General features: G+C 40.9%; 1 protein-coding gene across 1 annotated transcript in view; it reads right to left on the reverse strand.

The window, feature by feature from the left end:
- The window catches only part of erc2 (ELKS/RAB6-interacting/CAST family member 2), a gene marked incomplete at its 5' end in the record, with an annotated part of 60496 nt that extends 57326 nt beyond the window's left edge, over window positions 1-3170 (reverse strand). Inside the window, one exon of the mRNA XM_084061843.1 lies at window positions 2490-3170. Within this exon, the coding sequence (XP_083917969.1) occupies window positions 2490-3170 (681 nt within the window). The remainder of the gene's footprint in view (window positions 1-2489) is intronic.
- Window positions 3171-19864: the final 16694 nt, after the last annotated feature.

Here is a 19864-nt window from a genome sequence, read left to right on the forward strand (position 1 = left end):
GTCAGGCTACATTGAAGCCTGGCCCGGACCGCTGGCGTAGCGGTCCGGGCCATGGGGGGAGGGTACCAAACTATACTGTAGGACCCACAGTATGTTTTTAAGCACCGATCATATGCCTGTGTGTGTGCGTGTGCGTGTGCGTGTGCGCGCGCGTGCGTGCGTGCGTGCGTGCGTGCGTGCGTGCGTGCGTGCGTGCGTGCGTGCGTGCGTGCGTGCGTGCTTGTGCATGTGTGTCATCTTAGTCATCATAACCCGTGTGTTCAAGCTTCTCTTCATGTGTGGGAGCAACGTGGTCACGAACAGCCATTATTCATGGATGTGGGGATGGGCGCAAACACCGTACGCACTGACACGTTTAATTGGGAATATTCCAACACTGCGTGCTACGCTAGTACTGAGATACATAGTGGAAGGATTATTTTACTGATGTTGTTAACCCATTAAGACCTGAGACCGATTCTACAAATGCCTTCTAAATCAGTACTCACACTTTCAAGATTATTCAAAAAATATTTAAAAAAATAGCAGATCTACAAGCTCGCAGCGCGGCACGAAGTGATGCGCTGTGAGCTTGTATATCTGCAATTGAATAGCCAACGCAAAAAGCTAAAATGACACACAGATGCTTTATCAGTTTTAATGGATTAATGGCAATCGCACAAGTTCAGAACTGTACTGTATGTAATGAGGTAACGTAATGATACTTTCAATGTTATAACTGTGTGTTCAAAGCTTTATTTGTAGCCATTATTATTTGACAATTTGGCCAAGTTTTTTCATTTTATTTCAGTATAGTTTGTTGATTACTTTTGATGCAGTAATGGTGTTTTTCTTTGCTTACTTTTCTTTTTCTTTAGGTATTAAAAAGGTTACTTAAATTGTCACTTCACTGTCATCTGGGGACCCCCTTTAAATCATGTGGAGACCCCCCTGGGGGTCCCGACCCACAGGTTGAGAACCACTGCTCTATAGACTGCCACGCTAGATTTGAGAGAAATGTGAGGTCCCTGATGTAGCCCTCTAGGGATCTCCAGAGCTGGAGGGCATCCACTTGTGAAGCAGAATGCTGGGCGTCCTATAGTAGTAGTTATAGGTCATTTCTCCAAAGACCAGCTAGTGCACTGACTGCAGATTGCGTCACCTCTACTGAACTGAAGAACTCAGTTTAAATGTGTCGAAGGCACGTAGCCACGTGTCCACAAGTGTGTGCACGCAGCTGACACCCACACACACACACACACACACACACACACACACACACACACACACACACACACACGCGGTGGGAGTCAGACATCAGCCTAATAGTATCCTGCTGTAACCTTGAGAGGTGGAGTGACAGTGTCTGCCGCTGAGAGTAATGAATAGCTAGCCTGCTGCTGAGGATGTTCGGTGGCCATCACTCAAGTATAGCCTGATTTATGCTCCGCGACAAATCGCCGACCGAAAAGAACGTATTTAAAAAACGGAAAAAACATACAAAAAAACATACATTTCTCGATCGACACGTCGCACGACACTTTGTTAGCCAACACATAAATCAGGCCTTCAGACGGAGCTGAGGCGAACACGCCACAACCAGCTGGCACTTTTCAGCCACTGAAATTAGCTTGAGGCGTTTTGCAATTTGCTGCATCACGGCTCGCCTGGCCTCAAAACTCACATCAGAGCCCAGTCCAGTAATATGTGACACCTTCCTCATTATACCATTCATTTATTGTACCGTGCGTTCTATTTGTCTGCAGCTGCAACGCTGCACAAAACAATCTACTTCATATCCAACAGGTGTGTCATTGCTACAGGATAACAACAGATTTGTAGATCTATTCGGCTGAACAGAGCACACGTTTTCAAAGTGGGGGCCGCCAATGGGTGCCAGGTGGGCCAAATGGAATGGAGAGGAAAAAGAAAATAAGAAGAAGGGGGAGAAAAAATAAATCCTAGACTAAAAAAGTGTGCACACACACACACACGCGCACGCGCGCGCACACGCACACGCACACACACACACACACACACACACACACACACACACACACACACACACACACACACACACAATTCACCTGTTGGGCAGGTTCTTGAAGTACAATGGACAAGAAATACCATGCCACTCATGGATTCATCCAGTTAGCTTTCTCTCAAACAGTATTATCAGAAACTACAGTATGTAGAGCCAGACTGAATTCATTTACAACCAGTTCATTATCTTTTTGTAAACACACAACTCTTTCCAGAGAGGTTCAGCAATGCATTGATTGAGATAACTTAGCGTGATAAGAGCGAGAGTACTCAGAGATTGACAAAGTGAGCCTTTTGGAGAAACAAGAATGATGAGACGAGCACAAAGCACAAGGAAGAACAGTGAGAGAGAGACTGACGCTGAAAGGCAGGGACCAAAGCAAAGAGAATGGATTGAGAATAAATCAAAATCCGGCGTTCAAACGAACCCGTGAATGCGAGGGTGCGGACGATGGGCGCAGCCTTACCTGATTCTCCTCATGGGTGACTCTCATCTGCTCCTTCAGGATGGAGGTGCGCGCCGCCTCCTCCTTGCGCATGATGCGCTCCTTCTTCAGCTCGGGGCTCCAGAAGCTCTTGATGCTGTTGGTGGAGGAGCCCAGCTTGCTGTCCTTCAGGTCGAGCTCCCGGCGCAGCAGCTCGTTCTCCCTCTGCGTGTCCCGGAGCTGGGCCTGCATCTCCAGGATCTCCCCGCCGCTGCTCCTCATCGCCTGCCTCAGCAGGGCGGAGGGCACGCCCTGGTGGTGGTGGTGGTGGTGCAGCATGGAGAGGGAGCCCAGGTCGCTGTAGGACAGGAGGTCGGCCTGGTGCAGCCCCACCGAGGCGATGTTGGGGCTGCTGCCCATGGCGGTGACGCGGCCGCCGTACATGGCCCTGCTGGTGGCGCGCCCGAGGGTCATGGTGCCCTTGGGGTAGGTGGCAGTGGAGCCCAGCCCTTCGTGGTCGCTGAGATACATGGGCCCCGACGTGGCGTAGGCGGCGTTGAGGGACTGGATGTTCTCCATGGAGAGCGTTTTGCCGCCGCCCCCCGCACTACCCCCGCCCCCGCTGTTGGCCCTCCGGTGGCCCAGCCTGGGGGACCTCGGCAGGCGCGGGGACCGTGCGGGGCTGCTCTCTATATGGCCTACTGCTCTGGCACTGCCGTACATGTCCTGCACGTGTGGGAGAGAGGTGTAAACCACCGGAGGGTCCTCCTTCCTTTACCAGGGGCGCACTGTAATGAGACCGATGCTCCGATTCTCCCAATCACACATGAGTGCTTTTATTGCCTCGCCCGGAGAGGTGGGAGCGCTTCAAAGTCTGATCTGCAGGAAAAACAGAAGCAAAAGTAATTGTTTAGATGGAGGGATAAAATGTGTCAAGATGAAAGAGCAGCGGTGTAAAGTAACTAAGTACGTTTACTCAAGTACTGTACTTAAGTAACATTTTAAAGTACTTTTACTTTACTGGAGTATTTATTTTTTTATAATTGTACTTTTTACTCCACTACACTTATTAGAACATTTTAGTAACTAGTTACTTTGTACATTTGGATTATTATTACAAAACATACATTAACCACTTCAGCCCTATATACATTTTGGCCATTTGAAAATAGCCGATCTACAAGCTCACAATGCGTCGCGATGCGACGCATTGTGAGCTTGTAGATCTGCTATTTTCAAAAGATTTGTATACATTTTATACGTTTGACTTAAGTACTTAAGTAAAACATGTTAGTATACTTTTTCCACCACTGTGAAAGAGACACAAGACTATAGAAAATAATGATATGCGACGATGGGCTGTGGCAGAGCCTTGGAGTCACTGACACTCTCTGCATGAGACCGGGGTTCCAGAGAGAAAGGGACAGCTTCATGGGTCTAATATAGGGAAGCATGAGTCACTACCAGCGAACCCTCTTTTTGTCATTTTGTTTGGACTATAATTCCATGTCAAGCCACAGGGAATCCCAATGTCAACCTGGCTCTCTCCCCAATGCAGGCGCTCATCCCAGTCCTTTTTAATGTAGACCAATAATTTTTTCTTTTTTTTACAGCAGTGGTTCTCAACCTGTGACCACATGATTTTGGGGGGTGGGGGGCCGGGGGGGTCCCAAGATGACATTGAAGTGACAATTTAAGACTTTTTTTATACCAAAAAAAAAAAAGAAAAGAAAGAAAAGAAAAAGGACCATTACTGACTGCATCAAATATAATCAACATACTGTAAAAACTGGTCAAACATTGGCCAAATAGTCAAATAATATACGGTTAGAAAAAGGCAAACATTGAAAATAGCCGATCTACAAGCTCGTGTTGTGAGGCGTTGTGAGCTTGTAGATCTGCTATTTTCACAATATTTATCTGTGGAACCGAGTCAAACTAAATTGAATGCCTACATTCAAGTGCTTGTCAAGGTGCGGGGATCCCCAGTTCAAATATTATCATTTTTGGAGGGTCACAGCCTGAAAAGGTTGAGAACCACAGGCTACACTCAAATAGAATATACTAGCGCTTACCGCTTAAGTTATCTTTAATCTTATCATGCATGTATTATTGTTTTAATGCCTAAATCAATGATTTTTCAATTGCTATAATGTTGGGGAATGTTATTTTTCACAGCCAATCAAAAGTATGGAAGTATGTTTACGTGTATGAAGCAATTGTTAGATTGATGAAGAACTGTATTATAATATTTCAATTATGTTTTTTCACAAATACACACATGCATTGATGATGTCAATTACCGAGGAGAATAAAGATATTTTTGAGATCAAACATTACTTGAATTCAACTACTCAGATAGTGGAGCTTGGCTTTACAAGATGGATTCTCTTTCTTCATGTGCAAAGGAATATCCAGATTGATTTACTCAGATATATTTGTAGGCACTACTACAATATGCACTGATCTGAAAATAGTCATATCTTGAGCTTTGAACTTACGTCAATCAATATCTTTCTGTGTCTAAGTGTGTGCCCCCCGCCCCCCTCCCCCCCTTTTACGAGAATCAATCTCAAATGTAATTTGAGATCCAGGATTTTGCTGTGGTCTCTAAATACAGCAGCCTATGCTGGCTAGTAGTGGCTACAGAGGGAAGTGAGTATAATGAGGGGGCTTGTATTCATTTATCACAAAGTAATGACATGGATATTGCAAAATAGCCCCCCCCGCAGCACAAAAATAGAATTCAGTGACAATTAATTATAGTGCAAATAGTAAAGCTGTACAATCAGCAAAATAAAAAGATATTATGGATAATGAGGGTGATTATTATTATTAAAAAACATACATTAACCACTTGAGCCCTACAGTATTTACATTTCGGCCATTTGCAAAAAAGCTCAAAATGTGAGCTTGTAGATCTGCTATTTTCAAAAGATTTGTATACATTTTATACATTTGAAAACTTGTGAAATGGGACATTCTGCATAATGAGTACTTTCTACTTTTGGTGCTTTAAGTACATTTTGATACTAATACTTTTGTACTTTTACTCAAGTGAATTTTTAATTCCGGACTTTTCCTTTTCCTACATTGTAGTATTGATACTTTTACTTCAGTAAAGAATTTGAGTACTTTTTCCACCACTGCTTCCATTCCATTCCATTCTGATAGTGTTAAATGTCAGAATTTTACAGATCATTAATAATAAAGGACATGGCTCCTCCAGCCATGTACTTTCCTTCTACTTTCCCTGAGCTGGCCCTTGCTGTTCCATCCCTGATCCACTAGATGTCCTCAGACTTTCTCTACTTTCCTCATCACCTGACTGCCCCACACATCCAAACACCTGTTCACATGTCTCTCCTCAGCCCCGCCGTTACCAGGCCTAAAGTTATGGTCATACATGCACCAATGAAGGCTATGTAAAGAAGAGAAGGATATGTGTTCTATGGTAGGATATGTGTATCTATGGTATAATATTGACACAAATGAGAGCCATAAGTTTGATGGAACGCATTGACGTCAATGAGAACTGGGTGGACAAGTGTATGAACATTACAAACAATATTGTTTTATTTGGGGAGGGGGGGGGGTTTATGCCTTTATTGATAGTGAAGTAGTTATAGACCGGAAAGGGGAGAGATATTTCATGTCGGGAGAGGTTACCGACATGAAAATGTATTCCCCGTTTACTAAGGAGCTGGAAAGACTGGGAGACCCATGTTACTGAAAAAACACTCTATAGCGATGATTATCATGATATACTATTTAACACTTTGTTTAACAAAAAATAATCACTTACAGCTCCTTAATGCTCATTATAAGATGGCACCGTTTCCTTCTACTCGTGTCCCAGAGGTGGGCTATGGACACAGACCAGAGACAGATGAGGATATGAAGATGAGGACATGGTTGAAAATGGGGGTGAAGTGTTCCTTTAACTTATTTGGCGCATGCATTTGGTTCTTTGTGAACAAAGAGCCGAAGCTCCCGACGTCAAAGTTCAACCTCTTGTCTCGATAGCGGACATGTGTTGGACCCAAATGCAGAACAGAGGCAGGGCATGAGGGGTGCATTTCTCCTTTCCGACATGTCGCCTTTCCGACGTTGACGAACCCTATACCTAACCCTAACCCTAACCCTAACCGCACGCGGAAGCCACTAGTCGGAGTGGTGAGATGTCGGAATGGAGAGTGAACACCGGGCATGAGGCAGAGCAGATCAAGTTCAATGATCATTTATTATCAAACTCACAATAAGCTGTCTACAAATCAGTTGGTGCAAGGGCAGGACTACCACAGCAGCAACTATAATTATATCAGCCAATTTCAAATACAGGGAGGTTTAAATACACAAAGACTAACTAGACACAGGTGAAACAACACTACAATCAACACGTGAGTGGCTGAGACTGAACAGGACACAGGTGAACTACAGATGCAATTACATACTGGTGAGACAAGACAGGAAGAGGCAACAAGGCAAAACAGGAAACACTAGGACATCACCACATAATAAAGGTACACAACAGACAGTTCATGACACCGCTGTGTTTTTTTTAGTGAGTGCTCATGTGTGACCAACACAACAGCATCCAGTCAGACTACAAACCAGCGTGTGCATCACACTGCACTGCCCACGCTCAGCACAACAATCATTTAATTTTGCCTCGGCAGGCGATAGTCATTCGCTTGCATTCTCACATGTATTGTGCTCTAAATAATCAGACCACTCTCTCGCCTGTTTCCGCTTTCCCTCACCAGCCCTACAGATATGTAACTGTTACTGGACCATTGAACAAACCACTTGAGAGACTCTATACCTCTACGTATAACAGTGGTGTAAAGTAACTAGTAAGTACATGTACTCAAGTACTGTATACTGCAGTATTGATACTTTTACTTAAAGTAAAACATGTGAGTACTTTTTCCACCAATGTTGGCAAGGAATCATCATTTCAAACACTAGCCATGTTTTGCATGGAGAATATCGGTTGCTGCCTTCAGGAGGGAGATATGGTGTTCCAACATACACTAAGGTCAGACCGAAGAAGTCCTTTGTCCATCAGTCGAATCTGGAGTCTGGCCACAGCCTGGGGTAGGCTGAGCGGTGGACATTGCTCTTGTCTTCATGTTTTTATGTATGTAATTTTGTTTTGTTTCTGTGTTATATGTCAAATGTGTGTATTGCATGTGTGGCTGCTGGGTCGCAAGACAATTGTCAGTGTGGGCTGACAATAAAGTATTATAGTATCGTATCGTATTCCCACTCACTCATGGCCTTATTGTCAAGTGTCGTTACCTAGTGCTTCAAGTCTTGACTCCATAACCTCTGGTTTGCGTTCTGTTTCCCTGAAACCTGGTTCTGCCTGATCTGTGTATTTGACCTTTTACAGCCTGATCTCTGGATTTTGGATTCTCGCCTGCTCCTTGCGGATTTGTTTGAGACGTGGTATGTTGCCATGGTGACTACAGTCTGTCTGGGCTAATACGGATGAAGCACCTAGATAGTCTTATATAACTTTAGATTCAATAAAAAGGTGAGAAACAGATATAACTGGTGAATTTCCGACAGGCTGCAGATGGTCTGGTCATGTTTCGGTTATTGCCGGGGTGATTACAAGATAAACACAAGACTTTGTTGAACTATGCGTATAGCTCCATGGATACAGGTGCTTTCCACTTCATAGAACATCCAGCCCACCCTTTCTTTGGGTGACAGATGCAATTGAAAACATGACAACAGCAATCATACACTAAAGAATGTCACTTGTGTGACACACACACGCTCGCACACGCGCACACACACACACACACACACACACACACACACACACACACACACACACACACACACACACACACACACACACACACACACACACACACACACACACACACACACACACACACACACACACACACACACACACACAAATTGGAATAGCAGATCTACAAGCTCACAACGTGCTGCATCGCGTTGTGAGCTTGTAGATCTTTTTTTTAACATGGAAACGATTATGACAAAATAATTGCGATTATCTCAAATAATATTGCAATTAGACGATTACGTTATGTAATAATTGTGACAGGCCTACAGATAGTCCCTCCGGAGAGAGACGCCAGCTAATTAAACTAAAATTATACACACAGAGCACACACAAGACACACATACTTTGTAACACCAGCCAGCTCTGCCATTCTTATCTTCAGTGGCCCTGCTGGTCTGTGAAGTCAGGATAGTGATTGCTTAAAGGACCATACCGGTTTAATTTGGACTTCTAGCCATTAGCAGAGACTGCCCCTATTTTCAAAACATTGTGTGTACATACAGTAAGTGTACTGTATGCATTATAGGTTCATATAATACAAGAACGCTCGCCCCGGGTCAAATCCGGCGCCACCAGGTATTCCTAAACACATTCTCAGTAAAACTATGCCTAAGCCTAACCTTATTCCTAAACGTAACCTCAGTAAAACTATGCGTAAACCTAACCTTATTCCTAAACGTAACCTCAGTAAAACTATGCCTAAACTAAACCTAACCTTATTCCTAAACGCAACCTCAGTAAAACTATGCCTAGAACTATCTTATTCCTAAACTTCACCTCAGTAAAACTATGCCTAAACCTAACCTTATACCTAACCTAAACCTCAGTAAAACAAATGGGGGTGAGTGTGTTTTGGGGCAATAGTTCCAGTTACCGGTTACCGGTTTCCGGTTCATAGGTTTGGTATTTGCAGTGCTATTACACTGGCCCGGGGCACAGTCCGAAGAAAGAGACAAAGAGGAAAACATATGACAAGGCAAAGAAGACTAGACTAGGACAACAAGAACTCAGACACTCTGACAGTCAGTCACAACAGGAGTAGAGGCTAAGCACACGCATACACACACACAACCCACAATACACAAAGCAACAAGTGAACCTAGGAGTCCTACAGTGAAGATTATATACTAAGTTTAGTATAGGTTAGTAGGCTACAGTTCTAAACATTATTCACTGCCATTCATTCATGTTGAAACAGTGAGGAAAAACAGTCTACAAGACTTTAAAGTTGCTAGTTAATGACAATTCACCCTTTTGAAAGACACATTGTTTATTTTATGTAAAATGACTATTATTACTCTAACACAAGCCAAGAGAGCCGCTGAGCTGAATTCCTTATACGCCTGGAAAAACAATTCCATTGCATATAGGCTAAATGGCTCCTTTTCAAAAGTACAACTATCTAGTTGCCATTGTGCCGGTGTGAGGGGGTATATACAGCTGCTACAGTTGTTTATGTGAACAAATCTATACTATCGAAACAGTGGGCCTCATTCAACATTGTTTATTTTTAAGCATTGATTAATTTTGTTATGCAGCATAAGCATAACGTGGGGAGTGATGGGAAATATGGAGCACAAAAAGGGGGGAAGATCTATCATGAAATGATAGACGGTCCTGAGCCCACAAGGCTAAATGGCTCACCATCCAATTACAAGGGTGACCCAGTCTCTTAGATTTGACAGTTCTCATTGACCAGTGCCTTAAACACCGGCATGGATACTTTACAGGAATCCCACATGGATAGATAAAGAAGGAGTAAAGAGAGAGACATATAAATCAAAGAATAAAAAAAATAAACCCACAATCGCGTTACATAGGCCTACCAGCGGTATTCTGACACAATAACATTCTTATCTATTATTTTTTTCTACCTCGTATGCCATTTGATTCCTCCCTTCACACGTTTCCAGTGGTGGAAAGTAACTAAGTATACATTTACTTAAGTACTGTACATAAGTACAATTTTGAGGTATTTGTACTTTACTTGAGTATTTCCAATTTCCAATACTTTTACTTCTACTCCACTACATCTCAGAGGCAAATATTGTACTTTTACTCCACTACAATTATTTGAAAACTTTAGTTACTAGTTACTTTTCAGATATAAATTATGATTTTATGAAACATACATTAACCACTTTAGCCCTATTTTATACCCAAGCTATTTGAAAATAGCCGATCTACAAGCTCACAACGCATCGCATCGCGACGCGTTGTGACCTTGTAGATCTGCTATTTTCAAATATTTTAGTACTTTTACTTTTGGTACTTTAAGTACATTTTGATGCCAATACTTTTGTACTTTTACTCAAGTAATTTTTTTATTCTGGACTTCTACTTGTAACAGATTACTTCTATATAGCAGTATTAGCACTTTTACTTGAGTAAAGAATTTGAATACTTTTTCCACCACTGCACGTTTCTGTGTGTTAACTGGCTCACCTGCTATTGAGGAGCGCCCACTGGGATGACGTAGAAAATCTGTCCTACTCCTCCCGCCTAACATTCCTTGCTGACAGGTTCCGCCCCAGCCCGTATCCACCTTATTCTTGGCCCTTCTCTGCGTGGCGCCATTACCCTTTTCTGCTGCTTCATTCAATATCTGTCCACTTCCTCCCTAGTAGGCTACAGGTGTAATGCAGGTAAACAGTGCGTTGCCAGATTATGCAAGAGAAACAAGCGGCCAGGTCTATGAAAACAAGCCCCCAAAAAACGACTAGGCGAAGTTTTACCACTTTACATCAGCTATTTGAAAATAGCAGATCTACAAGCCAACACATGATTTTTTTGAATATCTTTTAAACATTTTAACAACAATTCTTTTTATGGGGGTCCCTGGCACAAAATATTTTCAGATGGGGGTCCGCGGACAAATACATATTAATCTGGGGGTCCTTGACATGACAAAAATGTGGTACCCACTGATTTAAAAGACATTAGGAAGCAAGCCAAAATAAGCAACTACACTTAAGAATCAAGTCCAAAGTTGCTTATTATGAGCAGACATGGCAACGTTGGCAAACAGGAAACCCCTTGATATGGGATATTTTTTTTAAACTTATGTTGATATAATATCAGTGCTCAAAACTTTTCCATGTCAAGGACCACCCAAAATGATATGTATTTGGCAGCGGAACCCCATCTCAAAATATGTAGTTCCAGGGACCTCTCAGAACCACAGAGTTAAAAATGTTCGCTTTAAAACATATATATTCAAAGATTTGCATACATTTTCACGATTAAAAATAATAAATTAAAAATTACTTCCAGTTTCACTTGTTTATCCTGTGTCCTGTTTGAGTTCATTCTCCTAATTGGATCAAATTGGTATCCCGACCTGAATATATTTTCTGTTTACTAAAGAGTTGGAGACACATTCAACACTTATTTTAACAACAACAAAAAAATCACCTCCTTTAACCTTCCTTTCTTTCTTTCTTTTCAAAGTTTGTATATCTTTGAACATGGTCATTATTAACTGCAGAAAATATGCTGTTGGTTGGCAAAAAAAATGAAAATGACATGACTTTTGAATCAAATCAAATATTTCACCTGACATAAAAAATGCCAAGTCCATATACTGCACCAAAGCACCTGGTTTAAGAGGTACTGTAGTGAGGTTGTACTCAGCGTTGCCAGAATTTACGAGAGAAATAAGCAACCAGGTCTATGAAAACAAGCCCAAAAGAAGCCACCAAAAGGCTGATGCATACATCACTGAAATAAAATCAGGTCGGGGACCCCTCCCGAAACTATTTTATTTCGTCTTGAAAATGGTAGTATGCATCAGCCTTATACATCAGCACTTTAAACCTATGTACATCTGCTATTTTCAAAAAAATCCTAAAAGCATTTTAACAACACAAATCTGGTATATAGGGTTCCCTGGCACAATTATTTTTCAGATGGGGCTATGCGGACAATTACATATTAATTTGGGGTTCCTTGACACGAACACTTTGACTATTCAAAAATCGTGAAAATGTGTGCAAATCTTCTGAATATATATATTTTTTAAGCGAACATTTTTAACTCAGATCTTTGCTTCTGGGGGTCCCTGGAACAAAATATTTTGATGGGGGTCCGCGGCCAAATGCATATAATTTTGGGGGTCCTTGACATGAAAAAGATTGAGCACCACTGATATAGAAACATACGTTTTTCAGAATACTGTTGAGATTTAGGAGACATGTAGAATCGGCTTCAGGTCTCAGTGGGTTAAATAACATTAGGAAACAAGCCCAAATAAGCAGCTAAACAAGCCCCAGACAACCACAACCCGCAACTATCAATATTAACTAGCAACTCAACAATCGCTTATAATAAGCAGACACCGCAACAATGGTTGTACTGCATGGAGTTTACCAAAGTGCAGTAGGGAAAGGGACGTAATATAATATTGGGGATTGGGAGAATATTGGCTGCACCATGCCAACTGTCTACCATCCAGCACTTCAATATACTTTTGGTAATAAGCTCCTCTGCATCTCCCCAACCAAGAGAAAGAGAGTGGTGCAGCTTCTTTTCCTTTTTTCTTTAAGGCCCCAGTAGAGTATAGCAGTAGGCGGTAAGGTGGCTTATTAAAACAAAACGTATTGCTTTTATGACGTCAAACACTGCATTCTTTGTAAACAATTACCCACACACAAATAGGGAGAAGAGCTATGACTGCATTGTGCCCAACATGGCATAATAATGGTTCTTTTATCCATTGATATTGGGCTCGGTTGTGCACTGTGCTGATTTCAATCATCCTTGATTAGAGATATTGTGGTTCATCCATCTACTGTATATCAGTCATTACGAAACATCCTATAGTTACACGAAGCAAATGCCATTGCTGAAGGAATTATCACTGGTAATTCACAGATAATTAGTGGTGCAGAAACAGAACAGAGTACAGTAGGCTACAGTATACAGAAGCAGTGTGAAAAGGATTTCAACATGGGCAGTGAGCCTGCAGTAAATGCATGGTTCTTGGGGCTAAATGCTTTATTTCTATAAGGGCAGCAGCTACCATGCCATTCCCTTTTCACAAAGTGAGGCAGAGGCGCCGTTCTATCTTGAGGCTTGCCTTTGAACACTGTTATCCAGCATTTTGCTCTACCTCACCACAATGGAATTGAATTTCAGAATGAAATAATGGTTGTGGAGATTGAATTTATAGTGAGAGCTTGTAAATTGCACTAAGATTAAATCAAAGAATATGAAGCTCTGGGTTTTACCACAGCAGTACAAATCAGTTTATCATTTTATTTGAGTTTGAACGACAAATATATAATGTAGCCCATGAGTATTTTTCACTCAAATTATATTTGGTAATATGCATTGACAGTGATGCAATTATCTCCAAAATTGAGCCATGCATATCCTAATCTGAGAAACATAGGCTAATTAATATTCTTTCTTTCTAAAGCACAGGATTTCGTGGGATAAGAATCTTGACCTGTGGGATGATTAATCATTGCTATTATGTGCTCTGGAAATAAATATGCTCTAGAAACAGCTGCTTTATCAGAGCCTCGATATTAAAGACAAATAGATGTGGCAGGCCAAGGGAACACATTCCACTCATAATATATATATATTCTACTATGGAATCTAGAAGGTCCTATAGCAAACAACGTCCCTCCCGCTGGCTTCAATGATTGGTCGATCGGGATCAAAGAATGAAAACGTGCTTTTCCAAATGGTCCCTTCTCTTGTCAGCCCAGAAAATGTCATTTTTTTTCAACGGTAGCCTGAGATCACAGGGGACACATGTAGCGTATAGTTTATAACGCACAGAATATATCAAACCGAATCACAAAATGTCCACCAGAGATAATATGCATTCATTATTCCATCCAGCCAAGACTGACACATTACAACCTTACACATGAGATGTCGAAACTATACGGCTACGGTTATATGGCTACGACGTTAAGGCTATACTGTAGCTTATAGTTATCAGTTCTAGGCCTCGATCATTTATTGAAATAATTTAAAAAAGAAATTGACCGCGTGTGAACTATCGTTAATAACCAAGACGAATGTACAAATCGCAATTCAATAGGCCAGCCAACATATAATTTGATGTGCACTGATGATCCAACGTGGTGTGTGTGTGCGTCGTGCGCTCGAGTAGACCAATGAAATAACGGTTAATATGAGCAAAACTGTCATCACATATCGTCTTGAGACGCCCGTTGAAACCTATATGGCTATACATTGTATCGTTGAATATGATATCATCATACAAATAGAGGCTTTGAAACAAATCATTTACATCCCTAAACTGACCACCAGTGACAGCTCATCGACCAGCAGTGAATATGAATGCATTTCTCCCCTCATCAAGTCATTGAGCGAAATCCTTAATACAACGAGATACAGGTAGGTCTATAAGCCTATGTGCTTGGTAGATTTAATACAAAAAAAATGCTAACATAACTCGACATATAATGATCGAATAACGGTGGGCACATACCTTCTTTTGGATGTTAATTCCTTTCCTCCCCATCATCTACATCACCAGACGGTGTGTCTTGTTGCCTCCATTCACAGGAGCAGCAGCCTCCTCCTGTCTGAGCCGCTCTCCTCAGCATCCTGCTCTGTCATTGGAGCAGCGGACACGAGTTCTCTCCTCCAGTGGTGGAAAAAAGTACTCACATTTTTTTTTTACTTAAGTAAAAGTATCCATACTGCGATGTATAGAAGTACTCTGTTACAAGTAAAAGTCCGGAATTCAAAACTTATGCTTGAGTTAAAGTACAAAAGTATTGGTATTTTATTTAAATTCATCTTGTGTTCGTGTTTTATGTTTTTTTTTTTACTATTTGTATTACCTTTATTTTTATTTTGTATTGCTTAATTCTACTTGGATTAATATGTATAATTCTGCCTTCTAAAGTCATTATTATTATTATTATTATTATGAAAATATAGGCCTACTTCAAGTACAAAAGTAAAAGTACTCATTATGCAGAATGTCCCATTTCACAAGTTTTCAAAATGTATACAAATCTTTTGGAAATAGCTGAAGCTCGATGCAACGCATTGTGAAGCTTGTAGATCAGCTATTTTCAAATGGCCGAAATGAATATACTGTAGGGCTGATGAAGTGGTTAATGTATGTTTTGTAGGCTAATAATAATCAAAATCTACAAAGTAACTATATAGTAACTAAAGTTTTCAAATAATTGTAGTGGTGTATTAAGTAAAAGTATTGGAGAAAAAATGGAAATTCTCCACTGACTGAAGTAAAAAAAAATCTCAAATTTGTACTTAAGTATGGTACTTGAGTAAATGTACTTAGTTACTCTACACCATTGGTTTTCTCCTCAGTCTACACACTATATAGAGAGCAGCATCATCACCACTTCTGTTAAAGTGGCATCTGGCTAAGGATGGGATGGCTGTTGGATGGGTGGATGAAATGTGGCGGTTGGCTTGGCCGCCTACACTCAATGTTAGATCTCTTGGCATGAATTACTGCTTGTCACCAGTCGCAGTCCCTTGACTTAATAATGGTGATGTGTGCTATTATTAAAGGGCCATTCATTTTTACTCTACATTAGTGTCCTGCGCAAGCTACTCAAAGGACAATTTTAGACCTGGATTTGTGATAAAATACAGATATAGGCCTATATCTGACATACTATGGGTGTACCATGATACAACAGTGCCTGATATGTTAATAGCTCATACACCACACGGATATAAACACAACAGCCATACTTACTTACTTAGGCCCATCGCTCCCAGTGGAGCATAGGCCATCTACGACTCTTCTCCATCCAACACGGCTTTGGACAACAGCCATACAACACTGCAAAATTCAACAATCTGCAGAAAGATAAGTCGGTTTATTTCAGTTTGTTCCACAAACCATGGAAACAAACGTATTTGATGTCTTACTCACCGAAAAACCAATAAGCCCTCCTGCAACTATAAGGTAAAATAATAGTACATTTTGTGTTGACTATTCAGAAAGGCTGGTCTTTGATTATATACAGTAGCCCTCATTTGCAACAATTTCAAGGGTAGGTCTACAACAACTCACAGAAAAGGATAACCAAACTAAATAATTAATAAGCAAAACCGTCACAAAGTATCAAACATACAAACCAACAACAAACTCATTGCAACTAATTGCAGTTACAGGTGGATGGATGGGTGGATGATTTTCTAGCATAATCCTGAAGTGGCCAGTAGAGACTAGATCATTAGCTCTCAAAATGGGGTTCAGGGACCCCCAGGGGTCCTTGGGGGCATTCCAGGGGGTCCCCAGCAAAAGGTGTTAATACAGCATCACAATCATTTTAACCACTTCATCCATTTATATGTTATAGCTGTTCAAAAATAGCAGATGTACAAGCTCACAGCACATCTGCTATATATATATATTTTTTTTTTGAAAATGTTTACATTTTTGGGGGGGAATTTTTGAATAATTTAGAGGAGTGTTGGGCGGGAGGAGTAGAACGAAGGCTCTACGTCCTCCCGGTGGGGGCTCCTCCTCACTGGCAGGTGAGTCAGTAGGACAGGTTTTCTCAAAGTGGGTGCCGTGGCACCCTAGGGTGCCGTGACACCAGTCCAGGGGTGCCTCAGAATGTTTTGATAATATTTGGAATTGATCCATATATCACTTTTGGACCGACACCAAATCTCTTTGTAAAAAATAGCCGATCTACAAGCTCACAGCGCATCGCAACGCGATGCGCTGTGATCTTGTAGATCTGCTATTTTTGACGTCAAGTATAGAATTATTTTAAACCTGCCCTAATGGAAATTGATACTCTCTCAAGTTTTCCTCATGACATGCTGTATCTTAGGCGGAAAAATATTAAAATTTTTAAGTACCGTAATATGACATAAATGGAGGGTCCTATAAGTAAGTAAGTAACAATGTAATTATGGGGTGCCGTGGATGAAAAGGTTATTTACAGGGGTGACCTGAGCCAAAAACGTTTGAGAACCACTGCAGTAGGAGACGACAGCAGTGACTGACAACACACACATGTGTGTGGGGAGGAATCAATAACGACTTGTGTTCTGGTAACTTTCCAACTAGGGCTTTATGGATAATTTGTATTGATTATTGTGTCTCAGAGACAGAGAAGACCAGTGGTGTAAAGTAACTAAGTGCATTTACTCAAGTACTGTACTTAAAGGTAGGGTAAGTGATATTTTTTTGGAGGGGGGCTTGGTTAAAAAGGTTCAAGTAATATATTCTGATAGTAATCATTGCTACAGAGAGTTTGTTGGGTCACAGGGGTCTCTCCAGCTCTTTAGTAAACAGAATATAGTACATTCTCAGGTAGGTGACAACATTTAAGCCAATCAGGAGAGAGCACTGAAAATGCATTTTCTGTTTAATAAAGAGCTGGAGAGACATGGGAGACTCCTTTTACTGAACAAACACTCTATAGCAATGAGTACTATCAGAATATAGAGCTATTTAACACTTATTCTAACCAAAGTAAATATACTTTAAGTCAAATTTTGAGGTATTTTTACTTTATTGGAGTATTTCCCATTTTCAATACTTTTACTTCTACTCCACTACATCTCAGAGGTAAATATTGTACTTTTACTCCACTACAATTATTTGAAAATGTTAGTTACTAGTTACTTTGTATATTTCGATTATTATCACAAAACATACATTAACCACTTCAGCCCCTATATACAGTACAGCAAGATTTGTATCCATTTGAAAACTTGTGAAATGGGATATTCTGCATAACGAGTACTTTCTACTTTTGGTACTAAACCTACATGATACCAATACTTTTGTACTTTTACTCAAGTACATTTTTAATTCCGGACTATCACTTGTAACAGAGTATTTCTACATTGCAGTATTGATACTTTTACTCAAGTAAAACATTTGAATACTTTTGCCACCACTGGGGAAGAACAACTGACTGTGTCATAAAGGATACAGTGATGAGTATTATATTACCACAGGGCTGCGTGCTAAACACAATCTGATGTAAGACTGACCAATGTATTGTTGATCTACTATGAAAGAATGAATCAACAGCTGCTCTCTCAGTATTCTATTCAGCGGCTTGACACTGTAAATCAGTGGTTCTCAAACAAAGTGGGGTCCAGGCAGGGACCCCCCAGCAGAGACCCACGATGCAACGTGTTGTGAGCTTGTAGATCTGCCTATTGTTCTTTAGACAATGTCCCCATGACTGCTATCTTCATCGTCTGCTTATTAGCCTCCTGGAGTTATAAGACCTACTTACTGTAGCAACTAGTATTCTTTAGCAGAGATGAGTGTACACTATTTGGCAGAGGGATATGCATGATGCATCATGCATACCATGCATTATGGTTGCTTGCATAAATACAATACATTATGGTGTAATGGTGAATACACAGAGAGAGAGAGAGAGAGAGAGAGAGAGAGAGAGAGAGAGAGAGAGAGAGAGAGAGACCTTTTTCTCTTAAATAAAATCCTCTTAATAGGAACTATTTGGTGTGCGGGCCGTTCTGCTCTAATCTACAATGAAATACTCCTTCGCCCATTACATTGCTTTAGAAGGGATTGAGAACTGGTAAAGGGCTGTTTAATTATCAAAGGGCTGTGTATTGATTATGCAGTCTGAATGTCAAGTAAATAAATAAAGACTATGACTGACAGGTGAGAGAGGAAAACCTGAGCAGACAGTTCTCCCCAGACTACTCATTTGTCATTTTGCTCAGGAGCAGGCAAAGTAATTAACAGGTTTCGTAATGTGCTCTCTGCTGACCTCTTGTGGCTCCTTTGCAGTGGTGTAAAGTAGTACATGAATTTTTTTAAAGTAAATTTACTTTACTTATTATTCCAATTTTCAGTACTTTTACCTCTACTCCACTACATCTCATACTGCACTTCCAATTATTAGCACACTTTAGTTACTAGTTTTTGCAGATTTTGATTATTATTACAAAACATGCATTACCCACTTCAGCCCTATTGTCTATCATTGCACTGTTGTGTTCTGTTCTGAATTACACTAATAAATACAGCTCAAAAGAATGTAGTATTAATTTGAGATAATTTCCCTCGGTTTGTTGCAAAAAGCTTTTCCATACATTTGTGGGAAGGGGTGTTAACCCATTAAGACCTGAGGCGATTCTTTAAAAAATTCTAAATCCTAACAGTTTTTTGAAAAAATCGAAAACATTTTTTTCAAGATTTTTCAAAATAGCGCGGCGCTCGGTGCCGCGCTATGAGCTTGTATATCTGCTATTTTTGAATAGCCAAAGGAATCTAAAGCGACAGATGCGTTCCAGGTCTTTTAAAGTGACCACACACACACACCCCAAAATCAAGTTCATATGTAAAAAGTCTGATGATAGGCTATGAATGGTGGGTTAGAAAGTGAGTTGGTTAAATTCTGGGAAATGGGCTCCAATTATGGTAATATCTGTCAGTGCAGGCTGCCTAGATAAAGATGGCATAATGATTAAGCAGTTTCTTTGTTCTGGTATGGCTGGCTTACTCATGTCCAATGCCCCCAACTGTCCGTCACCTTTCCCATCACTGACAGGTGACTCACAAAAACACATTCAACTCTCTGATGGAACTAAACCAGGGGTC

Source organism: Gymnoscopelus microlampas (assembly GCF_963454915.1).
Source record: "Gymnoscopelus microlampas genome assembly, chromosome: 7".
NCBI lineage: Eukaryota > Metazoa > Chordata > Actinopteri > Myctophiformes > Myctophidae > Gymnoscopelus > Gymnoscopelus microlampas.